The sequence below is a fragment of the Oncorhynchus clarkii genome, chromosome 19, assembly GCF_045791955.1.
Source record: "Oncorhynchus clarkii lewisi isolate Uvic-CL-2024 chromosome 19, UVic_Ocla_1.0, whole genome shotgun sequence".
Classification (NCBI taxonomy): Eukaryota; Metazoa; Chordata; class Actinopteri; order Salmoniformes; family Salmonidae; genus Oncorhynchus; species Oncorhynchus clarkii.
The window spans coordinates 10,384,284-10,412,244 of NC_092165.1; the positions used below are offsets into that span (position 1 = coordinate 10,384,284).

The 27,961-nt window shown below is 50.9% G+C and overlaps 1 protein-coding gene across 3 annotated transcripts in view; it reads right to left on the minus strand.

Moving 5' to 3' along the window:
- LOC139374708 (zinc finger protein 827-like) overlaps positions 1 to 27,961 on the minus strand; it is a 103,733-nt gene that overhangs the window by 60,295 nt on the left and 15,477 nt on the right. For 2 of the 3 annotated variants that reach the window (XM_071115808.1, XM_071115810.1), the window contains exons 2-4: positions 8,619 to 9,944; positions 3,594 to 3,769; positions 2,575 to 3,094 (exon numbers count right to left, since the gene is read on the minus strand). In XM_071115808.1, coding sequence (XP_070971909.1) covers positions 2,575 to 3,094; positions 3,594 to 3,769; positions 8,619 to 9,944 — 2,022 coding nt within the window. The remainder of the gene's footprint in view (positions 1 to 2,574; positions 3,095 to 3,593; positions 3,770 to 8,618; positions 9,945 to 27,961) is intronic. The other variant, XM_071115809.1, reaches the window with a different exon arrangement.

Consider the following 27,961-nt stretch of genomic DNA (forward strand, 5'->3'; position numbering starts at 1 on the left):
TGCCTGGGGAGTCAGCTCCTACTCGCTCTCTTTTCCTCTCTCCTTTGCCGTCTGTCACTTTATTTAGCAATTTTTTTATCAGTTCAATTCAAGGGGCTTTATTGGCATGAGAAACATATGTTAACATTGCCAAAGAAAGTGAAGTAGATAATATACAAAAGTGAAATAAACAAAAATGAACCGCAAACAATTCAAATGTCATATTATGTCTATATACTGTCTATATACAGTGTTGTAACGATGTGGAAATAGTAGAAGTACTAAAGGGAATGTAAATAAACATAAATATGGGTTGTATTTACTGGTTGCCCTTTTCTTGTGGCAACAGGTCACAGATCTCGTTGCTGTGATGGCACACTGTGGTATTCCACACAATAGATATGAGAGTTTATCCAAATTTGATTTGTTTTCAAATTCTTTGTGGATCTGTGTAATCGGAGGGAAATATGTGTCTCTAATATGGTCATTTGGCAGAAGGTTGGCAGGAAGTTAGGAAGTGCAGCTCAGTTTCCACCTCAGTTTGTGGGCAGAGTGCACACAGCCTGTCTTCTCTTGAGAGCCAGGTCTGCCTACGGGGGCCTTTCTCAATAGCAAGGCTATGATCTCTCCCTCTCTGTCTTTTTATCCCCCCCCCCCTTTTCTTCTCTCCATCCTCCACCCCTCTCCCTCTCTGTCTTACAGCCCTTCTCTCCATCCTCCACCCCTCTGTCTACAGCCCTTCTCTCCATCCTCCACCCCTCTCCCTCTCTGTCTACAGCCCTTCTCTCCATCCTCCACCCCTCTCCCTCTGTCTTACAGCCCTTCTCTCCATCCAACACCCCTCTCCCTCACAGCCCTTCTCTCCAACCAACACCCCTCTCCCTCACAGCCCTTCTCTCCATCCAACACCCCTCTCTTACAGCCCTTCTGTCCATTCTACACCTCTCCCTCTCTTACAGCCCTTCTCTCCATCCAACACCCCTCTCCCTCACAGCCCTTCTCTCCATCCTCCACCGCTCTCCCTCTCTTACAGCCCTTCTCTCCCTCTTACAGCCCTTCTCTCAATCCAACACCCCTCTCCCTCACAGACCTTCTCTCCATCCTCCACGGCTCTCCCTCTCTCACAGCCCTTCTCTCCCTCTTACAGCCCTTCTCTCAATCCAACACCCCTCTCTCTTACAGCCATTCTCTCCATCCTACACCTCTCTCTCTTACAGCCCTTCTCTCCATCCTCCAACACATCTCTCTCCATCCTCTACCCCTCTCTCTCTCCATCCTCTACCCCTCTCTCCATCCTCTAACCCCTCTCACAGCCTCTCTCCATCCTCCACCCCTCTCTCTCTTTTACAGCCCTTGTGGGATTGAGACAGGCACTGTGACAGCAGTGGTAAATCAGGAGATGAGCTGCCGCATGTACACACTCAATCGCTCTTGGCAGGGAGGTCAAAAGAAAGAGTCCCGAGGTTCCCCTGAGAAGAAGCTTTCCCCCCCTCCCTTTTTCCTCCTCTCTACCCTCCCCGTCTGCTGTACAGCCCAGCAAAGAGTGCAAAAGATCTGAGTAAAGCTTTGGGCCAAACCCCCCCTTCTCTTTTTTACAAACCGCGCTCAGAGATGATCATGAAAGCCCTCGGTAATCAAAAGGACCAGTATTCTATTTAAACATCATCGTTATCTCTAACATCACTCAAGTCCACTACTATCCGCTCTTTAAAAACAAAAGGGCTGTCCTCCCATCTTTCAAATTACCTCCGGTACTGCATGAATGACGCCGCCCTTGAACTAAGATGTCCGCCGCCTGTCCGCCACTCTACACTGGGCTGACATTGTGAGAGAAGAAGCCATCTTGGCTCCATCTCCTCTGGGACTTTCCTGGCTTGATTGCGAAGTCTGGGAGTGAAGTGAGACTGGCACCAGGGGGGCACTGGCGCGGAGCCGAACTGGAGGGGGAGGGGTTAACTAAGCCTGTCCAGTCCCTCCGCGGCGCACATCGCACAGCGCATCCTAGCCAGGGTCACGGAGCAGAAGTTAAGGGCGCTAATCATTTCAAATTATGAATTCTTCTTAATTTATGAATTATGCATACATTTTTAATTAATCTAATGTTCCGAGGGTTTTCTACCCCCCTCCTCCCCCATCCCTTTTCCCTCACCTTCTTCAGCATCCCTCGTTCAGGAGATCTCAATCTAATTAGCTGGCATTAGGAGTTAGAGTGGCAGCCTCAACCCCGACATTGGCACCCAACCCCGGGCACACCTTCCCCCATCAATCTTCAGCCATTGTCTCAAAGTAACTGATCCTTTGCCATCGTCACAACACGGTGGAATGCATCTCAACAAACCTGATATAATACCTAGCGTTATTCTGGCTAACGATAGCGTGTTTGTTGTTGATGAGTTTATTGGAGAGGCAAAGCGGAGTGTTGGGGTTATTGGATTGATGAGTTGGCGTTCATTGACATTCATGACGAAACCCCAAGAAATATGCTAAGACAGTCAAAATGATGGCCATCTGAAATAGCCATCAAAAGTTGCCCACCAGTCTAACACCTGGCCGTTAGTGAGTGTTGTTATTGACGGGAGTTGCTGTCATGATTACCTGAGAGCTTCATGAGCAGGTCGGTGGCTGTCTTGGTGGTGATGTCCGGGCTGAAGAGGGACGCTGCCGTTGGACCTCCACCAGGACTGGACCGCACCCCCACCCCCAAGCCGACTCCCACCCCCAAGCCGACTCCCCCCATAGAGAGGTCCAGGGAGTTGCCACTGCTACCAGGCCGCTCCCGCTCCCTGCAAAGGGTAAAGGGCGACAGCACCGACAGCTCCCTCTCCTGGGGCTCTTCTTTTATATAGACGTGGTGGTTGGAGACTCCAGGGGAGCTCTGGTTCCCTGCGTCCGACTGGAGGGGGGATTCCCCGGGGTTGAAATCGCCCAGGAGTGACCCCTCGCCCTCCGTGTCCGTGGTGGCCTCTTCCTTGACCTTGACTCCGTCGGAGGCGGACCCAGAGCGGGGGAAGTGCTGGTGGCAGCGCATGTGGAGCTTGAGGCTGAAGTGGCGCGAGGAGGTGAAAGGGCAAAGTTCGCACTGGAACGTCTCGCCCCGGTCCTGATGCTGGTGGACCTGGGATACAGGGATAGGATGAGTGGTGGGGGTACCTCCGCATTGTCATGGCAACAACAGTCAAAGCAATGACGCTCATTTGAGGACAAGACACTGAACATTTTCCTACGCTACAATGGAGCAATGCATCACCGTGTTGTCCATTCAACATGTGTCAATGTTTCGGGCTAATTGAATCTGTCCCTATGCAAATAAATCATTGAAATAAAATCAGTAAAATAGATTAAATAAGAGCGTAAAACAGTAAGGATTCCCTCAACACCTGGAGCTTCTCGCTCTTGTTAAAACCCCCTCTAGCTTTGGTCTACTAACTACAGTATCATTTGAGGCACGTTACCCCGATACACTAGAGGTGACTGACTAGAGCGTGCACCTCCCTTCCTTTGAGCAATTAGTAGCATTAGCACCACTTCCACAATTACGACCTCAGGGGATGGCTAACACGATGAGGTTACAGGTCAAAGGTCAAAGGAGGCATCACAGGCTCCCATCATCTCACCTTCATGTGGGACTTGAGATTGTCTTTGCGGGCACAGCGGAAGGGGCACAGGGGACACTGGTGACTCTTCAGGCCGGTGTGGATCACCATGTGTCTCTTCCAGTAGCTCTTCCTCTTGATGACCAGGCCACACACCGGACACTGGAACGGCTTCCCTCCGTCCTCCCCCGGGGAACCTGGGAGAGGAGAGGAAAAAGAGGGGATGAGACATTTATTTATTTCACCTTTATTTAACCAGGGAGTTCCAGTGAGGTCAGAATAATTATTTACCAAGGGATACCTGGCTGAGAACGGCAGCTCAGTAAAAATGCAAGTAATTTAGTGCATACAGTCCCCTGAACAAATACTTAAGCAATGCATCATTCATTCCTTCCTCGTTTGCTTGATGTCAGTGCACCTATCCGATCTATAAGTGACTGGTAAGGTGTAAGTAAGGTTTCCACTTTATAGCTTTCCCCAATCCAGCCCATGTCAGATCTGTGATTACTTCAAGGAAGAAAAGAAGGAAGCTAGGAAGGTGAGGGATACATTTCTGAAGTATTGGAACAGGTCCATTTCTCGAGCTGGGAATTGCTTGGGACTTCACCAAACGATATTATCACGATACAAAGGTGCCGATACGATATGCATTACGATTCTCACCATTCTATATGTATTGCGATTCCATATACTGCAGTTTTACTGCGATTTGATGTTCCAAACATATTGCTCACCATATGTCTGCTGCAGAGAGACAAGAGAGAGAGCCATGAGAACACGAGTCTTGATCAGTCATGGTAATAAAAGTGCTGAAAACATCTTGGCTCCCTATTTAAAAAGAAGATGGAGAACAAGCTATAGGATCAAAAATACGTTAGCGCAGGTACAGTCGACTAGCGCTAGCTAACACTACCTGGATTTTTTAAAAACAAATCCATACAATATCGTCCAAAAATGCAAATGCATGCGAAATGCAACTATCGATCCCCCCCAATCACTAGTCCATTTCTTCCTTTCCAGAGAGGAGTTACGGACTATGGGGCCTCTCTACGGTTACTGACTTTGTCACTATTCCCACACCTCTACTAGGTGAGACACAACCGCTAGACACCTCAAGCTGAGAACGCTCAACAAAGCTCTGCGAACAAAAGAAGTCAAACTCAAGGATGTTTTATTATCTCGATTATTGTTGTTGGCTTCATTTCCGGCCTCTATTACGCCATTTAATTGTGCTTATAAGGACCCGGCATGATTGCATTACAAATTCACCACGGGCCTGTCATCGATGGCTTCATAAGTATTCTCCTCCTGTTCCTTGGAAAACATCTGGTAATCAGTGTTTGGTGAAATTACCGCGCTCAGCCATTCATTGACCCCGGGTGTAAAACCTCGAGACTGCCTATTTGCAACAATAAACCGCCATCTGCGGCCCAAACGTCTGGAGCGAGGGAGAGAAGAGAGGGGGAGGAGAGAGAGGGGGAGGAGGAGAGAGAGGAGAGAAGATAACCGTGGACTCCTTGCTCATTGGAGGATGTAGGGGAAGAGATGGAGGAGAAAGACAAAAGATGGAACAGCGTTTAACTGGTCAGTACGTCAGATAGCAGATTCTCTCTCTCTCCAGGGCAATCAAGATCAATTATCAAGAAATGTCTAAACTATGTAGAATTACACGGATTTATGTAACACTAAATATAGGATAAATGTGTAACAATTTCATACCAGACCAGTCAACTGCAATAAAACTAAACAAAACAATCAATAACCAAGGACATGTTTTTTCTGTCTGGCCACCAGACAAGTAACTGCATTTGTACAGCATTCCACCGCGACCTTGACGGCTGCAGGTTACCGCCGACAACCCTTTTTAACATGCAGATCACAGAATATTGCATTGACTGCCTCTCTCCCTCTCATCCGTCTCAAGTCAATTTGATCCAGCCATTTTAGATTTTGTTTAAGGGTTACGACACAATCCTTCAAAAGTGCCCATCCATCTACCCTGGAACACACTCCACTGTTCTCCCTAAAGGCTGCTCATTTTGAGAGAGGAGAGAGTTGTGTGTATGTGTGTGTGTGTATTGTATTTTGTATTTATTAAGGAGCCCCGTTAACTACTCTTCTTGGGGTCCAGCAACATTAAGGCAGTTATATACAATTATAAATATTACATGACATTACATTTCACAACCCATTAGGTGTGTCCTCGGGCCACTACTCTACTACCACATATCTACAACACAAAATCCATGTATACATGTGTGCAGAGTGCGTGAGTTAGCATGTGTATGCATGTGTCTGTGCGTGTGTCTCTTCGTAGTCCCTGCTGTTCTATAAGGTTTCATTGTATCGATTTTTAAAATCTGATTCTACAGCTTGTGTCAGTTACCTGATGTGGAATAGAGTTCCATGTAGTCATGGCTCTGTGTAGTACTGTGCGCCTCCCATAGTCTGTTCTGGACCTGCCTCGTGTAAACTGATGGGATTGTGTTTGGCTGGGAGTCTGCTGAATGCTGATCTGAGGACAGAGGAGAAGGCCCTGACTGGAGACTCCTCTGGCTCCAACCTCCACCAGTCTGTACAGAGGTGACTGGTAAAGGGAGGTTGATGGAGCCAGAAGTGTCTGCAGAACAGACACGGATATGGACACTCGGTTTCTACTGTACACACCGCAGAGCCAAGCGCAATTGGTTTGGGTTGGACATCCTGCCAGGCCCACAGACCTTTTCCCAGACTCAGGCCAGACGGGGAGGGGGATTCTCTCTCTATCAAAAGTGGGACGAGCGAGCAAAAAAAAATCAAATACATGAATAAAATAAATACAAACCTAGAAACCTCGCCAAGAGATTTTAGCCGTTTTATAATGAGAGTCACAGGGACCAGGGACCAGGGTACCCTACAAATTATACAACGGGTGGGTCAAATCTTGAATGCTGATTGGTTATTCCACAAGTTACTACCAGCTAAATCTATGACGTTAAAACGCGCAATCCACTGTCTCATCAGCCCAGGCAGAGAAGTTATAAACTTGATCTCCACTACAAAAAGCATTATTTCTTCACATTTCTTCTAGACTAACATCTAGTTTTCAACAGCAGACATTTTTATAACCCTTACAGTCTCTCCGACACTTGCAACATTGTTTCAATATTCAAATTCGATCTCCAACTGTCCCATATTAAATGAACGTGTAGGGGTCGGGAGTCGGAACGAGAGAGAGGCAGGCAACGTTTCTCAGCCAGTCTAAATCACTAATGAGCTGGCATCATTTTTATGGACGTATATAAAGAAAAGTCAATTGAAAAAGGGTAAAACGAAACTAAGTGAGGCTAGTATGCTAGTCTTTCCAGCTTCAGTTCTTGTTATTGTTATTGTGTTAGCTGTGTTGTTGGCTAGCTCCTCTGAACAACAGTGTCCAGATGAGTGAGCACATTTCCTATGCCAGGCGAAATCGTGCCTCATTAGCTCATTGTTACGGATGCATCCAAATAAATAAATGTCACTAGAAAACAGCTTAAACAAATGCAGCCACTGTTGGGCTTTCTGCACCGTTTGACGTGACTGTAAAGTTAGCCGTTGTTGGCTAGCTAGCAAGCAAGGGATAAGAATGTTGCCAGCCAGAACATCTAGAACGAACGACTGGGTCGCGTCTCTGACAACAGAACGAACGACCAGCCGGTTTGGGTAGCAACTCTAGATTTGTTTCGGGACTATATCTTGTGGAAGGATGAAATAGTATGAATAAATTCATCAAAATAAAGTTAAATGAAAATATGTCAATCATTATTTGAATATGTTGGTAACCCGTTGTATAAAAGTGATAATGCCCTGAAAAGCCGGTGTTTGGAGGATATATTGACACGGTTTGCCGGCCCGAGACAAACCCGTGCCAATATATCCTACAAACACCGGCTTTTCAGGCATCATCACTTAACTACATTGGTTCCCGTGTTAAATAGCCCCATTGAAAGCAGTGAAGGCATAGTTCTGCTATTGTTCATGATTGATGTGCTAGTTGAAATATATATCATTCCACTAAAGTAATCAGACCTTCTTACTATATTGAACTGTTTCAGCTTCTATTCAGCTTGAAATCTTCATTTAACACCTTCCAATACTATAAAAAATACATTTTTGGACAGCTGAAGCAAGCACACACACATTTTCTTCAGGAAATGTTCCTATTCTAGTTTAGTCATTTATCTCAGTTTAGAAGAGTTAACTGCAAGCTGACTACTGGCTAGCTTCCAAAATCAACTTATTAAAGTATCTACAAAACAAGTTTTATAGTCGCGATTCACCGATATTGAACCGAATCCCTACCACTACAATTGTGAAGCGAATAAATTGCAATTTGTAAAAAATAAGTTTAAAATAATAATTTCTTATGAATAAAAAATATATATATATAAAAAATAATGTATGTGAAGTGGGGCATCCGTAGTACAGTAAATCAAATGTGTATGTCCTTAAAGTGTAATATAAAGGGATTCAACATAGTAGAACATTTGCTTAGAGACCAGCTTTAATTCCATATAATAAGCAGAAGCTTGGAGAATATCTGTAAACGGCAGTTTCCAAACAAGTTGAAAAGCTGAAGAGGATTGAATAATCCGAGGACAGTTCAGGATGTGCAAGGTGAAATGAACTAGTACCGACAAACAACCGTGAAAAATGCAAGGTGAAATGAATCTGCTATTGTTGTTGTGTTCAACCTGGGAAGGTCTTCCACAACGGTTCATTGTTGTAGAAAACCTTGCTAGAGAAACAACACCTTCTGGGATTGATGGATAGCGGCACTTTGTTTGTCACAAGGTTTATACAAAAGGTCCAGGGTTCTTAACAACGTTCCAATGTTCCGAACCTTGTCACGACGACAAAAACGTAGCTGACATAATATCTTGATAAACTCACTATTACATTTACCAAACTGCAAAACAAAACAGAATGTAGCGTACTACTGTAAATCCAAAAACTCACCACAAGGCTTATAGACAACAAATTCCACCTCTGGAAGAAATTGTGTAGGGTGAGGGTGGATTAGCCTACCTGCTTGGCTGCTGGGTTTGGCCCTTCCCTTAGGGGTGGAGGGCAGCAGCAGGTCCATGGTGCTCAAGGGCCCTGTGGGGGTCCCTGCCTTCTGGTTCCTGTCCAGCAGGGGCTTGATGTCCTCCTGGATGTCCCCTCCTCCTGCTGGGGCCTCCATCTTATCAGCAAGGAGGTTCCCTGCCGCCCGGGCTGCCACCTCCTTGAGGAGCGCAGCCGAGGAAGTCATAGAGACCAGGGAGAGGAAGGAGGAGCCAGTGGAGGGTTGGTGTTGGTGGTCTGATGAGGAGGTGGAGGTGGTCTGGGAGCGCTCGCTCACCTTCTTGGACAGGGCAGCTAGCGTGGAGCTGGCCGACTGAGGGCTAAAGGGGGAGGTGAAGGCATCGAAGCGTACCGAGTCATCTGTTCCTCCCCGGCTCCCTCCTCCCAGGGTGGGTACGGTAGAGCAGGAGGATGATGAAGAGGAAGTAGACGAGGCCACTACGGTGGCGTTCTTGTCCTGTAAAACCGCGTTGGCTGCCGCTTTCAGCTTCTGGATGGCCGAGTCCGGTGATAGGCTGGACCCGCCGCAACTCGCCGGGGGCCACTTCCCGTCACCGGCCACTCCCACCCACACGAAGCCAGCGCCATTGCTCGGGGTGACCACCGAGGTGAAGGGGTCGCAGGGCTCCTGCTTGATGGAGGTGGTCGACATGGCAACAGAGGTGGGCGAGGCCGAGGCGGAGCCTCCACTGTTGTTGTTGTTGTTATTGGCCGCCAGTTTTCGGGCGAGGGCACTTAGCTGCTGAGCATGATGGGAGGAGGGGGAGAGGGTCAGGGCTGGAGCTAAGCCTATAGGGGGCGACTCTCCTCCCCCTCCTCTCACTCTCCCCAGAAGTTCCCCATCCAGCTTCAACGACCCAGCCTCTAGGAGGCGACGCAGGTTACTACTCAGGGGTTTCCCCAGGGCCTCGGAGGCAGCCTCTCCATAGAGCGAGGATACCACGGAGGAAAGGGTATCTTGGGCAGAGAACACCCCTCCGTCCACCCCTAGGCTCAGGAGCTCAAAAGAGGCCCGGTGGTGGTGGTGGCTGTGGACAGGCGTAGGGCAGCCCCCCAGGGAGCTCTCGGTTGAGGTGTCGGGGTGTTCTGGAGGTCGGTCTGGGGAGGGGGTGGGGGAGGAGCCCCCGTGGAAGAACAGCTCATGGTCGTCATGGATGTCGCCGCTGTACGACGACTCAGAGCGCGTGTCGGAGGCGTTCCCGTACCAGCCACCGCCGCCAATGCCGCCGTCGTCCTCCACGGGACAGCAGACCCCGTCGGGCCCACCCTCCTCGACGCTGTCCACATCTACAGGAGAGAATAAGAAGAGACGTTTGGTGAGAGGAAAAGAGAGGAGGAAGGGATCATCATGGTCAGAGCTGAGGACAAACCAGGGTCACATTCATTGGATCATAAACGGGGAGGTGCTACCTGAAATTATCCAATATGAAAACACTTGTTTTAGTTTTTTCTGTTGCACAATGTTTTACTACAGTGTTCCCTAATGAACCTTACCCAGGAAAGGACTGGATTTTGTCATTAAAGATAAACTCCAGGATCTTAAGCACAAGAAATCTGTAACATATAGTAGGATTACTTATTTTTTTACAAAATTGCGGGACGTAACATACAAATTATCAAATGATGACGTAGTACACAATTTGATGACAGAGTACACAGAAAAAACGGGGAACACTTTAGGCACTTGAGAACCAATTTCAAAACTACTGGCAAAAATTATACAAAAATTTGAGAGCGCATCCTTAAATTACAAACTAGGAGGCATTGACTTGAACAGCCTTGACGTTGTAAATCAACACGTCAGCAGTCACCTGTCCCCTGGATTACAAAGTGAGCCAGACTACTACACTATACACTCATTCTGATGCCTCCTTATCACAAGTGAGCACTCTCAATTCTATTTACCAACTAAGTACAAAGGGAACAGCCTATTCAAAATAGCAAATAGACTTCGGCGCTCTCAGCAAGGGGTAACTCACTGCCTTGGCAATGACTGAAGAAAACCATAATAACACCGAAAAACCAAGGAGCTTTAATGCAACACAATCCACCAGCTTTCCCCAAGCCTCTCTCTCAGCACTGAGAACCACCAGCAACGGTGGATAAAATCATTTGAATGATTTTTCAATCCTTTATTTTCAACATTTATTTTTTTTCCCAGGGTCAATTTTTTTTCTTCCCAAGGAGTTTAGTAACGGGGTTACCATGACGACAGGACCTTCCGGGAGGCTAGACAGCAAAGATTAGGGTAATGGAGGTTACAGAGCCTGTTTAATATTCATGAGGATGCAGATACCACCAGGGAGCCAATAAGGATAGGGTTAAGGTCACCCAGGGTCATTAATATACACTTGGTGTATCAATATTCATAAGCAAAACATTACAGCTTGCCAGACAAGGGCAAACAAAAGAAAGTGAGTATTCCTGAAACATATTAACCCCTTTCCATAAGAAGATGTCAGAAAGCACCAAGCCTGGGCTAAGAAAATGTCAAAACTTTACTGTACTGGGAGGAGGGGGGGGAACAGTAGAGGCTTCAACAAAAAATAAACCCATTGAGCATCAACTGAAGAAAATAGAGCGAGAATAACAAAAAAAAGGTCAAGAGAAGCCATGACACTCATACACTGAGACACAATCTCTCCTCTCCACACACACACACACACACACACACACGTCATTTGAGCTCTCGTCTCTCGCTCACACACATCAAGGCTAGTCTTCACCTTGGCGACCCCGTCTAAGAACACTGGTGGGTTGCTTCTCTGTTTACAGGCAGAGGGGAAAGCGGTTGCCTCAGCAACCCCACCCGCAGGGGTCATTAGAGTCAGCTCACATCTGGTCTGGTCGTCACAGACTATGGGCCAGAGAGGTGACCGCAACCGTGGCCCGACCGCTCTGACCAAGCGTACATGCACCGCTACAAATCTACCCACCACGCATGGACGCTAGTACACACTCCATCTCACACACACAGGAGTCAGGACACACACACACCGTGGCAGAGGCCAGGGCAGGGAAAAAAAGAGACTGAACACTTACAGGAGTCAGGACACTACACCTTACAACCAGAGACCTGACCTCTCTTTTTTTACACAGTTTATGTTGCGTGTGTGTGCACCCTTTGCGTGTGTTTCTATGCACTGTGTGTGTCTTCCTTCACATTTCCTAAGACGACATTAAGCGAGGAGGGGGAGAGAGAGAGAAAGGGAGCAAGCGCGTGAGAGAGAATGTCAGCAGGTCTAAGACCTACTGTTTTTCAATGGCTGCCGTTCACTCCCACTGAAAGCTTTTAGTCACCTGAGCCGGGCCAGAGGGGCGAAGTATGTGAGGCATGACCCGCGTCCATGTGACATGCTACAGAAAGAAAGCAGCCAGGCCCTAATGGCTGTAATGTCGTTAGTGGGAAATGGCTAGATTGCTGACCTGAGGTCTCAGGAGTACAAAGTAGAAGGTTGAGGGGGGGTGAATTTGAACTATCCCCCCCTTTCCCTCCCTCTATCGACCTCTCCTTCTCCCACCATCTCTCTTGGCCTTTGCTGCCCTCCCCATCTCTTTCGCTAACTCTCCCCCTGCCTTTCTCTCTCTCCTACCTGGGTTTAGTGTTGAGGTCCAGAGACTCCTCCACGCAACACTACACCTCAAGACGCTAGGCTAGCCGTAACGCTACAATGCCGCCTCTGCCGCACCCCGCCGCCACGGTTGTGTGTGACACAGGCAGGACCACCGTGTGTGTGTGAGAGTATATTGCACACAGGCAGGGCCACCCCATGGGTGGGCTGACATTTCACAAGGTCATATCTCTGACCCAGGCTACGAGGGGAGGGGGGCTTTGTCTGGGGCTCAGCGTGCACGCACGCACACACACACTAGACTGTCCACACACACTGTACTAGTCCACTATTACACATTACTGTACAGCCGAGGATATGATTAAAAACAACCTAAACCCCTCTTTCCCCTCCCACAGCCCAGTCTCTACAGTACAGTGGTGGTGGTGATGATGATGATATAGTCTCTACAGTACAGTGGTGGTGGTAATGATGATATAGTCTCTACAGTACAGTGGTGGTGGTGGTGATGATGATATAGTCTCTACAGTACAGTGGTGGTGGTGATGATGATATAATCTCTACAGTACAGTGGTGGTGGTGGTGGTGGTGATACAGTCTCTACAGTACAGTGGTAGTGATGATATAGTCTACAGTACAGTGGTGGTGGTGAGGATGATATAGTCTCTACAGTACAGTGGTGGTGGTGATGATGATATAGTCTCTACAGTACAGTGGTGGTGGTGATGATGATATAGTCTCTACAGTACAGTGGTGGTGGTGATGATGATATAGTCTCTACAGTACAGTGGTGGTGGTGATGATGATATAGTCTACAGTACAGTGGTGGTGGTGATGATGATATAGTCTCTACAGTACAGTGGTGGTGGTGGTGATACAGTCTACAGTACAGTGGTGGTGGTGGTGGTGGTGGTGATGATACAGTCTACAGTACAGTGGTGGTGGTGGTGGTGGTGGTGATACAGTCTACAGTACAGTGGTGGTGGTGGTGGTGGTGATGATACAGTCTACAGTACAGTGGTGGTGGTGGTGGTGGTGATGATACAGTCTACAGTACAGTGGTGGTGGTGATGATACAGTCTACAGTACAGTGGTGGTGGTGGTGATACAGTCTACAGTACAGTGGTGGTGGTGGTGGTGGTGATGATACAGTCTACAGTACAGTGGTGGTGGTGGTGGTGATGATACAGTCTACAGTACAGTGGTGGTGGTGGTGGTGATACAGTCTCTACAGTACAGTGGTGGTGGTGGTGATACAGTCTCTACAGTACAGTGGTGGTGGTGGTGATACAGTCTACAGTACAGTGGTGGTGATACAGTCTACAGTACAGTGGTGGTGATACAGTCTCTACAGTACAGTGGTGGTGGTGGTGATACAGTCTCTACAGTACAGTGGTGGTGGTGGTGATACAGTCTCTACTAGAGGTCGACCGATTAATCGGAATGGCCGATTAATTAGGGCCGATTTCAAGTTTTCATAACAATCGGAAATCTGTGTTTTTGGGCGCCGTTTTTTTTTCGTGACCTTTATTTAATCTGTATTTAACTAGGCAAGTCAGTTAAGAACACATTCTTATTTTCAATGACTGCCTAGGAACGGTGGGTTAACTGCCTCGTTCAAGGGCAGCTCAAGGGCAGCTCAGCTCACCTTGTCAGCTCAGGGGATCCAATCTTGCAACCTTACATTTAACTAGTCCAAAGCAATAACGACCTGCCTCTCGACAAGGAGACTGACTGCCTGTTACGCGAATGCAGTAAGCCAAGGTAAGTTGCTAGCTAGCATTAAACGTATCTAATAAAAAACAAGCAATCATAATCACTATTTAACTACACATGGTTGATGATATTACTAGTTTATCTAGCGTGTCCTGCGTTGCATATAATCTGACTGAGCATACAAGCATACAAGTATCTGACTGAGCAGTGGTAAGCAGCAGCAGGCTCGTAAGCATTCATTCAAACTGCACTTTTGTGCATTTTGCCAGCAGCTCTTCGTTGTGCGTCAAGCATTGCGTGCGCTGTTTATGACTTCAAGCCTATCAAGTCCCGAGATGAGGCTGGTATAACCGAATTGAAATGGCTAGCTAGTTAGCGTGCGCTAATAGCGTTTCAAACGTTACACTGGCAATACTAAAGTGCCTATAAGAACATCCAATAGTCAAAGTTTAACGAAATACCAATGGTATAGAGGGAAATTAGTCCTATAATTCCTATAACTACAACCTAAAACTTCTTACCTGGGAATATTGAAGACTCTTACATGGCACATATTGCACTTTTACTTTCTTCTCCAACACTTTGTTTTTGCATTATTTAAACCAAATTGAACATGTTTCCTTATTTACTTGAGGCTAAATTGATTTTATTGATGTATTATATTAAAGTTAAAATAAATGTTCATTCAGTATTGTTGTAATTGTCATTATTACAAATAAATAAATGAATACAAATCGGCATCTACTTTTTTGGTCCTCCAATAAATCGGTATCGGCGTTGAAAAATCATAATCGGTCGACCTCTAGTCTCTACAGTACAGTGGTGGTGGTGGTGGTGATACAGTCTCTACAGTACAGTGGTGGTGGTGGTGGTGGTGGTGATACAGTCTCTACAGTACAGTGGTGGTGGTGGTGGTGATACAGTCTCTACAGTACAGTGGTGGTGGTGGTGATACAGTCTCTACAGTACAGTGGTGGTGATACAGTCTCTACAGTACAGTGGTGGTGGTGGTGATACAGTCTCTACAGTACAGTGGTGGTGATACAGTCTCTACAGTACAGTGGTGGTGATACAGTCTCTACAGTACAGTGGTGGTGGTGGTGATACAGTCTCTACAGTACAGTGGTGGTGGTGGTGATACAGTCTCTACAGTACAGTGGTGGTGATACAGTCTCTACAGTACAGTGGTGGTGGTGGTGATACAGTCTCTACAGTACAGTGGTGGTGGTGGTGATACAGTCTCTACAGTACAATGGTAATGGGGGGAGGGGGGTGTACCCAGTTTTCATACTTGAGTAAAAGTAAAGATAACTTAACAGAAATTTACTCAAGTAAAAGTCACAGAGTAAAATTCTACTTCAGTAAAAGTCGAAAAGTATTTGGTTTAAAATATAAAGTATCAAAAGTAAACATTACTAAAATATAGTTAAATACCCAAAGTAAAAATATACATCACTTAAAATTCCTTATCTTAAGCAAACCAGGCGGCACTATTTTCTTGTTTTTTTATTTTATTTACGGATAGCCAGAGGCACACTCCAACATTTGACATAATTTACAAAACGAAGCATTTGTGTTTAGTGAGTCTGCCAGATCAGAGGCAGTGGGGATGACCAGGAATGTTCTGTTGATAAGTGTGCGAATTGGAGCAATTTCCTGTTGTGCTAAGCATTCAAAATGTAACGAGTACTTTTGGGTGTCAAGGAAAATTTATGGAGAGTAAGAACAACATTTTCTTTAGGAATGTAGTGAAGCAAAATTCATCAAAAATATAAATAGTAAAGATACCTAAAAGAAACTACTTAAAAAGTACTTTAAAGTATTTTTACTTAAGTACTTTAAACCACTGTGCAGTACAGTGGTGGTGGTGGGGGGCACAGTCTCTACAGTACAGTGGTGGTGGTGGGGGGCACAGTCTCTACAGTACAGTGGTGGTGGTGGGGGGCACAGTCTCTACAGTACAGTGGTGGTGGTGGGGGACACAGTCTCTACAGTACAGTGGTGGTGGTGGGGGGCACAGTCTCTACAGTACAGTGGTGGTGGTGGGGGACACAGTCTCTACAGTACAGTGGTGGTGGTGGGGGGCACAGTCTCTACAGTACAGTGGTGGTGGTGGGGGACACAGTCTCTACAGTACAGTGGTGGTGGTGGGGGACACAGTCTCTACAGTACAGTGGTGGTGGTGGGGGACACAGTCCACAGTACAGTGGTGGTGTGGGGGGGGGCAGTCTCTACAGTACGGTGGTGGTGGGGGCACAGTCTCTACAGTACGGTGGTGGTGGGGGGCACAGTCTCTACAGTACGGTGGTGGTGGTACAGTGGTGTTGGGGGGGAATACAGTCCACAGTACAGTGGTGGCGGGGGGGGACACAGTCCACAGTAGTGGTGGGGGGGATACAGTCTCTACAGTACAGTGGTGGCGGGGGGGGACACAGTCCATAGTAGTGGTGGGGGGGATACAGTCTCTACAGTACAGTGGTGGTGGTGGGGGACACAGTCTCTACAGTACAGTGGTGGTGGTGGGGGACACAGTCTCTACAGTACAGTGGTGGTGTGGGGGGGGGGGCAGTCTCTACAGTACGGTGGTGGTGGGGGCACAGTCTCTACAGTACGGTGGTGGTGGGGGGCACAGTCTCTACAGTACGGTGGTGGTGGTACAGTGGTGTTGGGGGGGAATACAGTCCACAGTACAGTGGTGGCGGGGGGGGGGACACAGTCCACAGTAGTGGTGGGGGGGATACAGTCTCTACAGTACAGTGGTGGTGGGGGGGATACAGTCTCTACAGTACAGTGGTTTTGGGGGGACACACAGTCTCTACAGTACAGTGAGCCAGGGAGAGAGAAACAGGAAATGCCCCCATCCACATCCACAGGGCTTTAGTGGAGCAGGTCGACAGCTTCATGTTCCTTTGGAGTTATCATGGTCCACATTCAAAAACACAGTTGTGTAGACGTCACGACAACGCCTGGTTCTCCTCCTGGTTCCCCTCAAGAGCCTGAAAAGATTTGGCATGGGCCCACAGATCCTCAAAAAGTTATACAGCTGCACCAAAGAGAGCATCTTGACTGGTTGCATTACTGCTTGCTATGGCAACTGCTTGGCATCCGACCGCAAGGCGCTGCAGAGGGTAGTGTTTACAGCCCAGTACATCACTGGGGCTAAGCTTCCTGCCATCCAGGACCTATATAGCAGGCAGTGAGGAAGGCTCTAAAAAGTTGTATAAAGCCAAGTTATCGTTACTCATTGTGTATTTACTCCTCGTGTTATTATCACTTCTTTTCCCTCTCTGCATTGTTGGGAAGGGCCCGTAAGTGCACATTTCATTGTTAGTCTACACCTGTTGTTTACAAAGCATGTGAAATAAAATTTTATTTGACACACACACACACACGCGCGCGCGCACAAACACCCTACAGTCCAACAACTTGGGGAAGCTAAAGCATAAAATGCCCCTGACTGAATGAGGATGATGGGGCTGCTATGAGGCAGCGAGGAGAAGCAGAGAGAGAGACAGAGAAAGAGGCAAAGAGAGAGAGAGCGAGGCAAAGAGAGAGAGAGCGAGAGGCGGAGAGAGAGAGAGAGCGAGAGGCGGAGAGAGAGAGAGAGCGAGAGGCAGAGAGAGAGAGCGAGAGGCAGAGAGAGAGAGCGAGAGGCAGAGAGAGAGAGAGCGAGAGGCAGAGAGAGAGAGAGAGCGAGAGGCAGAGAGAGAGAGAGAGCGAGAGGCAGAGAGAGAGAGAGAGCGAGAGGCAGAGAGAGAGAGAGAGAGCGAGAGGCAGAGAGAGAGAGAGAGAGCGAGAGGCAGAGAGAGAGAGAGAGCGAGAGGCAGAGAGAGAGAGAGAGCGAGAGGCAGAGAGAGAGAGCGAGCGAGAGGCAGAGAGAGAGAGCGAGCGAGAGGCAGAGAGAGAGAGCGAGCGAGAGGCAGAGAGAGAGAGCGAGCGAGAGGCAGAGAGAGAGAGCGAGCGAGAGGCAGAGAGAGAGAGCGAGCGAGAGGCAGAGAGAGAGAGCGAGCGAGAGGCAGAGAGAGAGAGCGAGCGAGAGGCAGAGAGAGAGAGCGAGCGAGAGGCAGAGAGAGAGAGCGAGCGAGAGGCAGAGAGAGAGAGCGAGCGAGAGGCAGAGAGAGAGAGCGAGCGAGAGGCAGAGAGAGAGAGCGAGCGAGAGGCAGAGAGAGAGCGAGCGAGAGGCAGAGAGAGAGCGAGCGAGAGGCAGAGAGAGAGCGAGCGAGGCAGAGAGAGAGCGAGCGAGAGGCAGAGAGAGAGCGAGCGAGGCAGAGAGAGAGCGAGCGAGGCAGAGAGAGAGCGAGGCAGAGAGAGAGCGAGGCAGAGAGAGAGCGAGCGAGAGGCAGAGAGAGAGCGAGCGAGAGGCAGAGAGAGAGCGAGCGAGAGGCAGAGAGAGAGCGAGGCAGAGAGAGAGCGAGGCAGAGAGAGAGCGAGGCAGAGAGAGAGCGAGGCAGAGAGAGAGCGAGAGCGAGGCAGAGAGAGAGCGAGAGCGAGGCAGAGAGAGAGAGAGCGAGCGAGAGGCAGAGAGAGAGAGAGCGAGCGAGAGGCAGAGAGAGAGAGAGCGAGCGAGAGGCAGAGAGAGAGAGAGCGAGCGAGAGGCAGAGAGAGAGAGAGCGAGCGAGAGGCAGAGAGAGAGAGCGAGCGAGAGGCAGAGAGAGAGAGAGAGCGAGCGAGAGGCAGAGAGAGAGAGAGAGCGAGCGAGAGGCAGAGAGAGAGAGAGAGCGAGCGAGAGGCAGAGAGAGAGAGAGAGCGAGCGAGAGGCAGAGAGAGAGAGAGAGCGAGCGAGAGGCAGAGAGAGAGAGAGAGCGAGCGAGAGGCAGAGAGAGAGAGAGCGCGAGCGAGAGGCAGAGAGAGAGAGAGCGAGAGGCAGAGAGAGAGAGAGAGCGAGCGAGAGGCAGAGAGAGAGAGAGAGCGAGCGAGAGGCAGAGAGAGAGAGAGAGCGAGCGAGAGGCAGAGAGAGAGAGAGAGAGCGAGCGAGAGGCAGAGAGAGAGAGAGAGAGCGAGCGAGAGGCAGAGAGAGAGAGAGAGCGAGCGAGAGGCAGAGAGAGAGAGAGAGCGAGCGAGAGGCAGAGAGAGAGAGAGAGCGAGCGAGAGGCAGAGAGAGAGAGAGAGCGAGCGAGAGGCAGAGAGAGAGCGAGCGAGAGGCAGAGAGAGAGAGAGAGCGAGCGAGAGCCAGAGAGAGAGCGAGCGAGAGGCAGAGAGAGAGCGAGCGAGAGGCAGAGAGAGAGCGAGCGAGAGGCAGAGAGAGAGCGAGCGAGGCAGAGAGAGAGCGAGCGAGGCAGAGAGAGAGCGAGCGAGAGGCAGAGAGAGAGCGAGCGAGAGGCAGAGAGAGAGCGAGCGAGAGGCAGAGAGAGAGCGAGCGAGGCAGAGAGAGAGCGAGCGAGGCAGAGAGAGCGAGGCAGAGAGAGAGCGAGGCAGAGAGAGAGCGAGCGAGAGGCAGAGAGAGAGCGAGCGAGAGGCAGAGAGAGAGCGAGGCAGAGAGAGAGCGAGGCAGAGAGAGAGCGAGGCAGAGAGAGAGCGAGGCAGAGAGAGAGCGAGGCAGAGAGAGAGCGAGAGCGAGGCAGAGAGAGGCAGAGAGCGAGGCAGAGAGAGAGCGAGGCAGAGAGAGAGCGAGGCAGAGAGAGAGCGAGGCAGAGAGAGGCAGAGAGCGAGGCAGAGAGAGAGCGAGGCAGAGAGAGAGCGAGCGAGCGGCAGAGAGAGAGAGAGAGCGAGCGAGAGGCAGAGAGAGAGCGAGCGAGAGGCAGAGAGAGAGAGAGAGCGAGCGAGAGGCAGAGAGAGAGAGAGAGCGAGCGAGAGGCAGAGAGAGAGAGAGAGAGCGAGCGAGAGGCAGAGAGAGAGAGAGAGAGCGAGCGAGAGGCAGAGAGAGAGAGAGAGAGCGAGCGAGAGGCAGAGAGAGAGAGAGAGAGCGAGCGAGAGGCAGAGAGAGAGAGAGAGAGCGAGCGAGAGGCAGAGAGAGAGAGAGAGAGAGCGAGAGGCAGAGAGAGAGAGAGAGCGAGCGAGAGGCAGAGAGAGAGAGAGAGCGAGCGAGAGGCAGAGAGAGAGCGAGCGAGAGGCAGAGAGAGAGAGAGAGCGAGCGAGAGGCAGAGAGAGAGCGAGCGAGAGGCAGAGAGAGAGCGAGCGAGAGGCAGAGAGAGAGCGAGCGAGGCAGAGAGAGAGCGAGCGAGAGGCAGAGAGAGAGCGAGCGAGAGGCAGAGAGAGAGCGAGCGAGAGGCAGAGAGAGAGCGAGCGAGGCAGAGAGAGAGCGAGCGAGGCAGAGAGAGAGCGAGGCAGAGAGAGAGCGAGGCAGAGAGAGAGCGAGCGAGAGGCAGAGAGAGAGCGAGCGAGAGGCAGAGAGAGAGCGAGGCAGAGAGAGAGCGAGGCAGAGAGAGAGCGAGGCAGAGAGAGAGCGAGGCAGAGAGAGAGCGAGAGCGAGGCAGAGAGAGAGCGAGGCAGAGAGAGAGCGAGGCAGAGAGAGAGCGAGCGAGCGAGAGGCAGAGAGAGAGAGCGAGCGAGAGGCAGAGAGAGAGAGCGAGCGAGAGGCAGAGAGAGAGAGCGAGCGAGAGGCAGAGAGAGAGAGCGAGCGAGAGGCAGAGAGAGAGAGCGAGCGAGAGGCAGAGAGAGAGAGCGAGGCAGAGAGAGAGCGAGCGAGAGGCAGAGAGAGAGCGAGCGAGGCAGAGAGAGAGCGAGGCAGAGAGAGAGCGAGGCAGAGAGAGAGCGAGGCAGAGAGAGAGCGAGGCAGAGCGAGAGCGAGGCAGAGAGAGAGCGAGAGCGAGGCAGAGAGAGAGCGAGAGCGAGGCAGAGAGAGAGCGAGGCAGAGAGCGAGCGAGAGGCAGAGAGAGAGAGAGCGAGCTAGAGGCAGAGAGAGAGAGAGCGAGCGAGAGGCAGAGAGAGAGAGAGAGCGAGCGAGAGGCAGAGAGAGAGAGAGAGCGAGCGAGAGGCAGAGAGAGAGAGAGAGAGAGCGAGCGAGAGGCAGAGAGAGAGAGAGAGAGAGCGAGCGAGAGGCAGAGAGAGAGAGAGAGAGAGCGAGCGAGAGGCAGAGAGAGAGAGAGAGAGAGAGCGAGCGAGAGGCAGAGAGAGAGAGAGAGAGAGAGCGAGCGAGAGGCAGAGAGAGAGAGAGAGAGAGAGCGAGCGAGAGGCAGAGAGAGAGAGAGAGAGCGAGCGAGAGGCAGAGAGAGAGAGAGAGAGCGAGCGAGAGGCAGAGAGAGAGAGAGAGCGAGCGAGAGGCAGAGAGAGAGAGAGAGCGAGCGAGAGGCAGAGAGAGAGAGAGAGCGAGCGAGAGGCAGAGAGAGAGAGAGAGCGAGAGAGAGCGAGGCAGAGCGAGAGCGAGGCAGAGAGAGAGCGAGAGCGAGGCAGAGAGAGAGCGAGGCAGAGAGAGAGCGAGGCAGAGAGCGAGCGAGAGGCAGAGAGAGAGAGAGCGAGCTAGAGGCAGAGAGAGAGAGAGCGAGCGAGAGGCAGAGAGAGAGAGAGAGCGAGCGAGAGGCAGAGAGAGAGAGAGAGCGAGCGAGAGGCAGAGAGAGAGAGAGAGCGAGCGAGAGGCAGAGAGAGAGAGAGAGAGAGCGAGCGAGAGGCAGAGAGAGAGAGAGAGAGAGCGAGCGAGAGGCAGAGAGAGAGAGAGAGAGAGAGCGAGCGAGAGGCAGAGAGAGAGAGAGAGAGAGAGCGAGCGAGAGGCAGAGAGAGAGAGAGAGAGCGAGCGAGAGGCAGAGAGAGAGAGAGAGCGAGCGAGAGGCAGAGAGAGAGAGAGAGCGAGCGAGAGGCAGAGAGAGAGAGAGAGCGAGCGAGAGGCAGAGAGAGAGAGAGAGCGAGCGAGAGGCAGAGAGAGAGAGAGAGCGAGCGAGAGGCAGAGAGAGAGAGAGAGCGAGCGAGAGGCAGAGAGAGAGAGAGAGCGAGCGAGAGGCAGAGAGAGAGAGAGAGCGAGCGAGAGGCAGAGAGAGAGAGAGAGCGAGCGAGAGGCAGAGAGAGAGAGAGAGCGAGCGAGAGGCAGAGAGAGAGAGAGAGCGAGCGAGAGGCAGAGAGAGAGCGAGCGAGAGGCAGAGAGAGAGCGAGCGAGAGGCAGAGAGAGAGCGAGCGAGAGGCAGAGAGAGAGCGAGCGAGAGGCAGAGAGAGAGCGAGCGAGCGAGGCAGAGAGAGAGCGAGCGAGGCAGAGAGAGAGCGAGCGAGGCAGAGAGAGAGCGAGCGAGGCAGAGAGAGAGCGAGGCAGAGAGAGAGCGAGCGAGGCAGAGAGAGAGCGAGCGAGAGGCAGAGAGAGAGCGAGGCAGAGAGAGAGCGAGGCAGAGAGAGAGCGAGGCAGAGAGAGAGCGAGGCAGAGAGAGAGCGAGGCAGAGAGAGAGCGAGGCAGAGAGAGAGCGAGGCAGAGAGAGAGCGAGGCAGAGAGAGAGCGAGGCAGAGAGAGAGCGAGAGCGAGGCAGAGAGAGGCAGAGAGCGAGGCAGAGAGAGAGCGAGGCAGAGAGAGAGCGAGGCAGAGAGAGAGCGAGGCAGAGAGAGAGCGAGGCAGAGAGAGAGCGAGGCAGAGAGAGAGCGAGGCAGAGAGAGAGCGAGGCAGAGAGAGAGAGAGCGAGCGAGAGGCAGAGAGAGAGAGCGAGCGAGAGGCAGAGAGAGAGAGCGAGCGAGAGGCAGAGAGAGAGAGCGAGCGAGAGGCAGAGAGAGAGAGCGAGCGAGAGGCAGAGAGAGAGAGCGAGCGAGAGGCAGAGAGAGAGAGAGAGAGAGCGAGAGGCAGAGAGAGAGAGAGAGCGAGCGAGAGGCAGAGAGAGAGCGAGCGAGAGGCAGAGAGAGAGCGAGCGAGAGGCAGAGAGAGAGCGAGCGAGAGGCAGAGAGAGAGCGAGCGAGAGGCAGAGAGAGAGCGAGGCAGAGAGAGAGCGAGGCAGAGAGAGAGCGAGGCAGAGAGAGAGCGAGGTAGAGAGAGAGCGAGGCAGAGAGAGAGCGAGAGCGAGGCAGAGAGAGAGCGAGCGAGAGGCAGAGAGAGAGAGAGAGCGAGCGAGAGGCAGAGAGAGAGAGAGAGCGAGCGAGAGGCAGAGAGAGAGAGGGAGAGAGCGAGCGAGAGGCAGAGAGAGAGAGAGAGAGAGCGAGCGAGAGGCAGAGAGAGAGAGAGAGAGAGCGAGCGAGAGGCAGAGAGAGAGAGAGAGAGAGCGAGCGAGAGGCAGAGAGAGAGAGAGAGAGAGCGAGCGAGAGGCAGAGAGAGAGAGAGAGAGAGCGAGCGAGAGGCAGAGAGAGAGAGAGAGAGAGCGAGCGAGAGGCAGAGAGAGAGAGAGAGCGAGCGAGAGGCAGAGAGCGAGCGAGAGGCAGAGAGCGAGCGAGAGGCAGAGAGCGAGCGAGAGGCAGAGAGCGAGCGAGAGGCAGAGAGCGAGCGAGAGGCAGAGAGCGAGCGAGAGGCAGAGAGCGAGCGAGAGGCAGAGCGCGAGCGAGAGGCAGAGAGCGAGCGAGAGGCAGAGCGCGAGCGAGAGGCAGAGAGCGAGCGAGAGGCAGAGCGCGAGCGAGAGGCAGAGAGCGAGCGAGCGAGAGGCAGAGAGCGAGCGAGCGAGAGGCAGAGAGCGAGCGAGCGAGAGGCAGAGAGCGAGCGAGCGAGAGGCAGAGAGAGAGCGAGCGAGAGGCAGAGAGAGAGCGAGCGAGAGGCAGAGAGAGAGCGAGCGAGAGGCAGAGAGAGAGCGAGCGAGAGGCAGAGAGAGAGCGAGCGAGAGGCAGAGAGAGAGCGAGCGAGAGGCAGAGAGAGCGAGCGAGAGGCAGAGAGAGAGCGAGCGAGAGGCAGAGAGAGAGCGAGCGGCAGAGAGAGAGCGAGCGGCAGAGAGAGACGGGCAGCGAGAGAGAGAGACGGGCAGCGCGCGAGAGACGGGCAGCGCGCGAGAGACGGGCAGCGCGCGAGAGACGGGCAGCGCGCGAGAGACGGGCAGCGCGCGAGAGACGGGCAGCGCGCGAGAGACGGGCAGCGCGCGAGAGACGGGCAGCGCGCGAGAGACGGGCAGCGCGCGAGAGACGGGCAGCGCGCGAGAGACGGGCAACGAGAGAGAGAGACACGGGCAACGAGAGAGAGAGACACGGGCAACGAGAGAGAGAGAGAGAGAGACGGGCAGCAAGAGAGAGAGAGAGAGAGAGAGAGAGAGAGAGAGAGAGAGAGAGAGAGAGAGACGGGTAGCGAGAGAGCGAGAGCGAGAGAGAGAGAGAGAGAGACGGGTAGCGAGAGAGAGAGAGAGACGGGTAGCGAGAGAGAGAGGCAGCGAGAGAGAGAGCGGGGCAGAGAGAGAGAGAGGAAGGCAGAGAGAGAGAGAGGAAGGCAGAGAGAGAGAGAGGAAGGCAGAGAGAGAGAGGAAGGCAGAGAGAGAGAGAGGAAGGCAGAGAGAGAGAGAGAGGGGAAGGCAGAGAGAGAGAGAGAGAGGAAGGCAGAGTTAGTTAGAAGCAGAGAGCATCTGTCTGTTTGCCGTGCTCAGTGTGAAAGAGAACCATTTAGCGGTGTAATGGCGGGGATGACTTGCATGTTGAGACAAACAGCTGCAGGGTACTCAGCAGTCCGGGTCTGTTAGCACTCACTACACACACACAACCGGGTGATTTAGTGCTGTGTGTGTGTGTGTGTTTGTGTGTGTGTGCATTCTTCCCAGGACAGAGGTGTAATAGCGACATATCAGGGAGAGAGAGTGAACTGACTGCTGCGACAGTCTGCGCTACTGGGTTAGCTAACAGAACACAGCTTCCTGGTTCAAGTTGAAAGCTGATGATGTAACTGCCAACTAAGAGGAACATTGCTTCATGTGATTGTGTAGTGGGTTTATTGACCAGGAAGTGGTCAAGCTATCTATTTTGAGAGGTTTCGAGGAAGAAGAATATACAAGTCAAAGAGAGGGAGAAGAGAGACACAATCATCACATCTTATTCCTCATCTTATTGTATACAAGACGAGACAACCCCATGCCAAATGTCTCCGTGTTTGAACATGATGGCGGGTTATATTTTGGCTGACGAGGTTGTTCCGGACTGTCTGGGGAGCGGTGTTACTGTGCTGGGCCCAGGCAGTCACTGCAGCCAGACAGACAGTGGAGTCAACCAGATTTCAGCCAGCCTCATCAGACACAATGATCCCTGTGCTGGAGGGGGGCGCTGGGGGAGGGGGTCCCGTAGGTCACCAGACCACATGACTTGCATGAGGTTTCGCCTAGCTACCAACAGACACACTGCAACAATTCTGTGACTTAGCCAGGCATACAATATGGTCCCACTGACCTCCAGGCCCAGGCTAGGGTGGAAGGAGGGAGGAAGACCATTAGCCGATTAAGTCTGGAGTAGAAGCATCAATACTGCCACTATGATGCCAAGAAGCTTTGAGAGGCCTGGAGAGAGAGGCAGAGAGAGACATAAGTAAAAGATGAAGAGGGTGGGTTCAAGACCACAGTCAAGTCCACCACTCAGACTGGCTATTTAAATCCAGCACAGCTACAGCACAGTTACGGAACTCACCACACAGCCAGCACAGCTTGAGCCACATCGGGGCTATCCCAGCATGCTCTCCTGTGACTAGGAGTGGCTGGCTGCTGTTGGCCTGGGTTAGGGGTTGTATACTGTACGAGGAGGGAAGAGTGGAGAGGTGTAATACGAGGGAGGAGGCGGAGGGTAGAAAGAGAAGGAGCCGTGGCGGTAATTAAGTGTCCATGTTGAGCCCTAGCGGGGGTTGCCTTGTCCGCGGGCTATGCTAATGAGCATACCCTGCAGTCAGGGCTTCTGCCTTATTAGCGTGCGCACCGGACAATATGGTGGGAGAGACCCTAGCAGCTAGCCCTGTCCACCAGCAGGCTCATGTCGCTGTAAACCACTAGCAGTCAGCCAGCCCCCCCCCCCCCCCGGAGAGGAAGGTAATTCCATTCTCTGGGACTTTCTCTCCATCTTCCTCTTCTCTTCAGTCTCACCCTCACTCTCAGTTTGTCCTGTTGGAAAAAGACTGAGCATGCGTGCGTGTGTGAAAAAAAACAGACTCTCTAAATATAACCAGCTGGTTGTGCCTGAACCGGCGGTCGTAAATTCAAACCCCCTTCGCAGGACTTTATACGGGACATCAATATGTGCACATTTTCCACTCTTTTCTTTTGGGGAAAAGGGTGAAATAATTGTCAGAGTGCATCTATCACGATACATCCCACGTTACAAAAGGCACCATGTTACTGACTGACTAGTCAGCTGTTTGTCATAAATCCTCTCAGTCCCACATGGCACCCTATTCCCTGTACAGTGCACTGCCTTTATAGTGCACTACATTTGACCAGAGCCCAAGGGGACTGTGAGTGAGAGACTGGTCTGAGATCAGTGATTGAAAGAGATAAAGACAGAGATATTCAGCTCTCAGTGCGGCTCACTGATCCAGGCTCAGAGGGACGGCAATGCGTGGGCAAACTCAAGAGGGTTCATGCCCTTTGGAGTTCTAGGAGCACCACATGGCATTTACCAGTATAAAAATACAGCAGTTAACTAGAACTGTGCTTTTAACAGCCCGAGTTAGAAAGAAGCCCATACTCTAAATCTCCACCTATAGTAGGCTTATGTCCACACACAACTCTGTATATAAACCACAAACACACCCATCACCTTTTATCCCATGTCAGAGCCAAAATGACTACTCCAGTTTCCAGTCTCTGACATAGATAACATGGGGGAAGTGGAAACTGGAAAACCCATCATTCATGGTGGCTCAGGAGTTAGCCTAGACCAGGGTTTCCCCAAACTCGTTCCCGGGGCCGCCGCTAGGTGCACGTTTTGGTTGAGAGGTTGGGAAACCCTGGTCTAGATCACATTCTCAGCATGGACTGGGATCCGGGGTAGTTGTTAGCCTAGGTTATATACAGCAACTAGATTCAGCCACGGGTCTATTGTTGTCAAAAAATAGTTACAACAATTTGTACACCGCTAATTGACCACAACTAATCCCAAAAAGAGATTGTATTTGAAAATAACAATAATTTCATACCTTTATTACAGACACAATCATTTATATATATATTCTATTTGTGGAAATACTTGGGAACAGATTTACTAAATTTACATTTTTGCTGAATTCCTGATGATTTTACAGTCCTTTTCATTTATTTTTGTTATTATTTTTTTTTACTTTGAGGGGACCCAAAAAAGTCTTTTACGGGCTGGTTTTGTCCCGTGGGCCGCATGTTGCCAACCCCTGCTATACAGTAATGTCTGTGGTTCGGTTCTGTCCGTCGTATTGAAATGTAGCGCAGCATATAACCATCTGTGTACTGTTGGCCTTGGCCCCGGCAGTTTGTGGGTACTTCGGGCCTCGTGCCAGAGGTGAAAGAGGAAGGAGAAGTGTTCTTGGAAGAGAATGAGTCGACTCGAGGCCCCCAGACCTTTGAAATTCCTCAGCGCAGATGGAGCGCCCTTTGCACCCGCGTTTATTTTTCCCGTCTATTTTTTTTTTTAATGGAACAGAAACAACACATGCCCAAAATTTTAGATGTGGCATCAAAGCTCCTCACAAAGCACAACAAAAAAACACCAAGGAGAAGCACACACTTTCACTACAGAAATAGGCTACTCAGTTCTCACAATTGCAATAAACAATTGCAAGGTATTTCTTAATTTACCATTCAGCCCGGGACCTAAAATGAACACCCGCCGCCTACCAAATGCGGGTAAGATGTCTATTTCACCAGCCACGTTGGCGGGTGGTCAGGGCTCCACAGTGCAGGATTTTACTCACATTTGTGAATACAAATAGTAAATGTATGATCACATTTATAGTCAAATGAATGCTGCAGTAGCTGTTTTCAACGTTTTTCTGACGTTTTGTTTCATAGTAAATGAATATGGCACAAAGTCAAAGAACTACACTATGTAGCTTATTCCTGCCCTTAAAAAGGACAGGTGAAATGTGATATTTAGGTTAATATAACAACTTCTTACTAGTTATACATTTACTGTTTTAGAAACATTACAAAGCATCCTCATCGATTCTTTTGTGTTTTGTTGGTGTCGTTTTAGCGTGTGTGTGTGTGTGTGTGCGTGTGTGTGTGTGTGTGGGGGGGGGGGGGGGGGGGGGGTGTTTTGGCTGGTAAA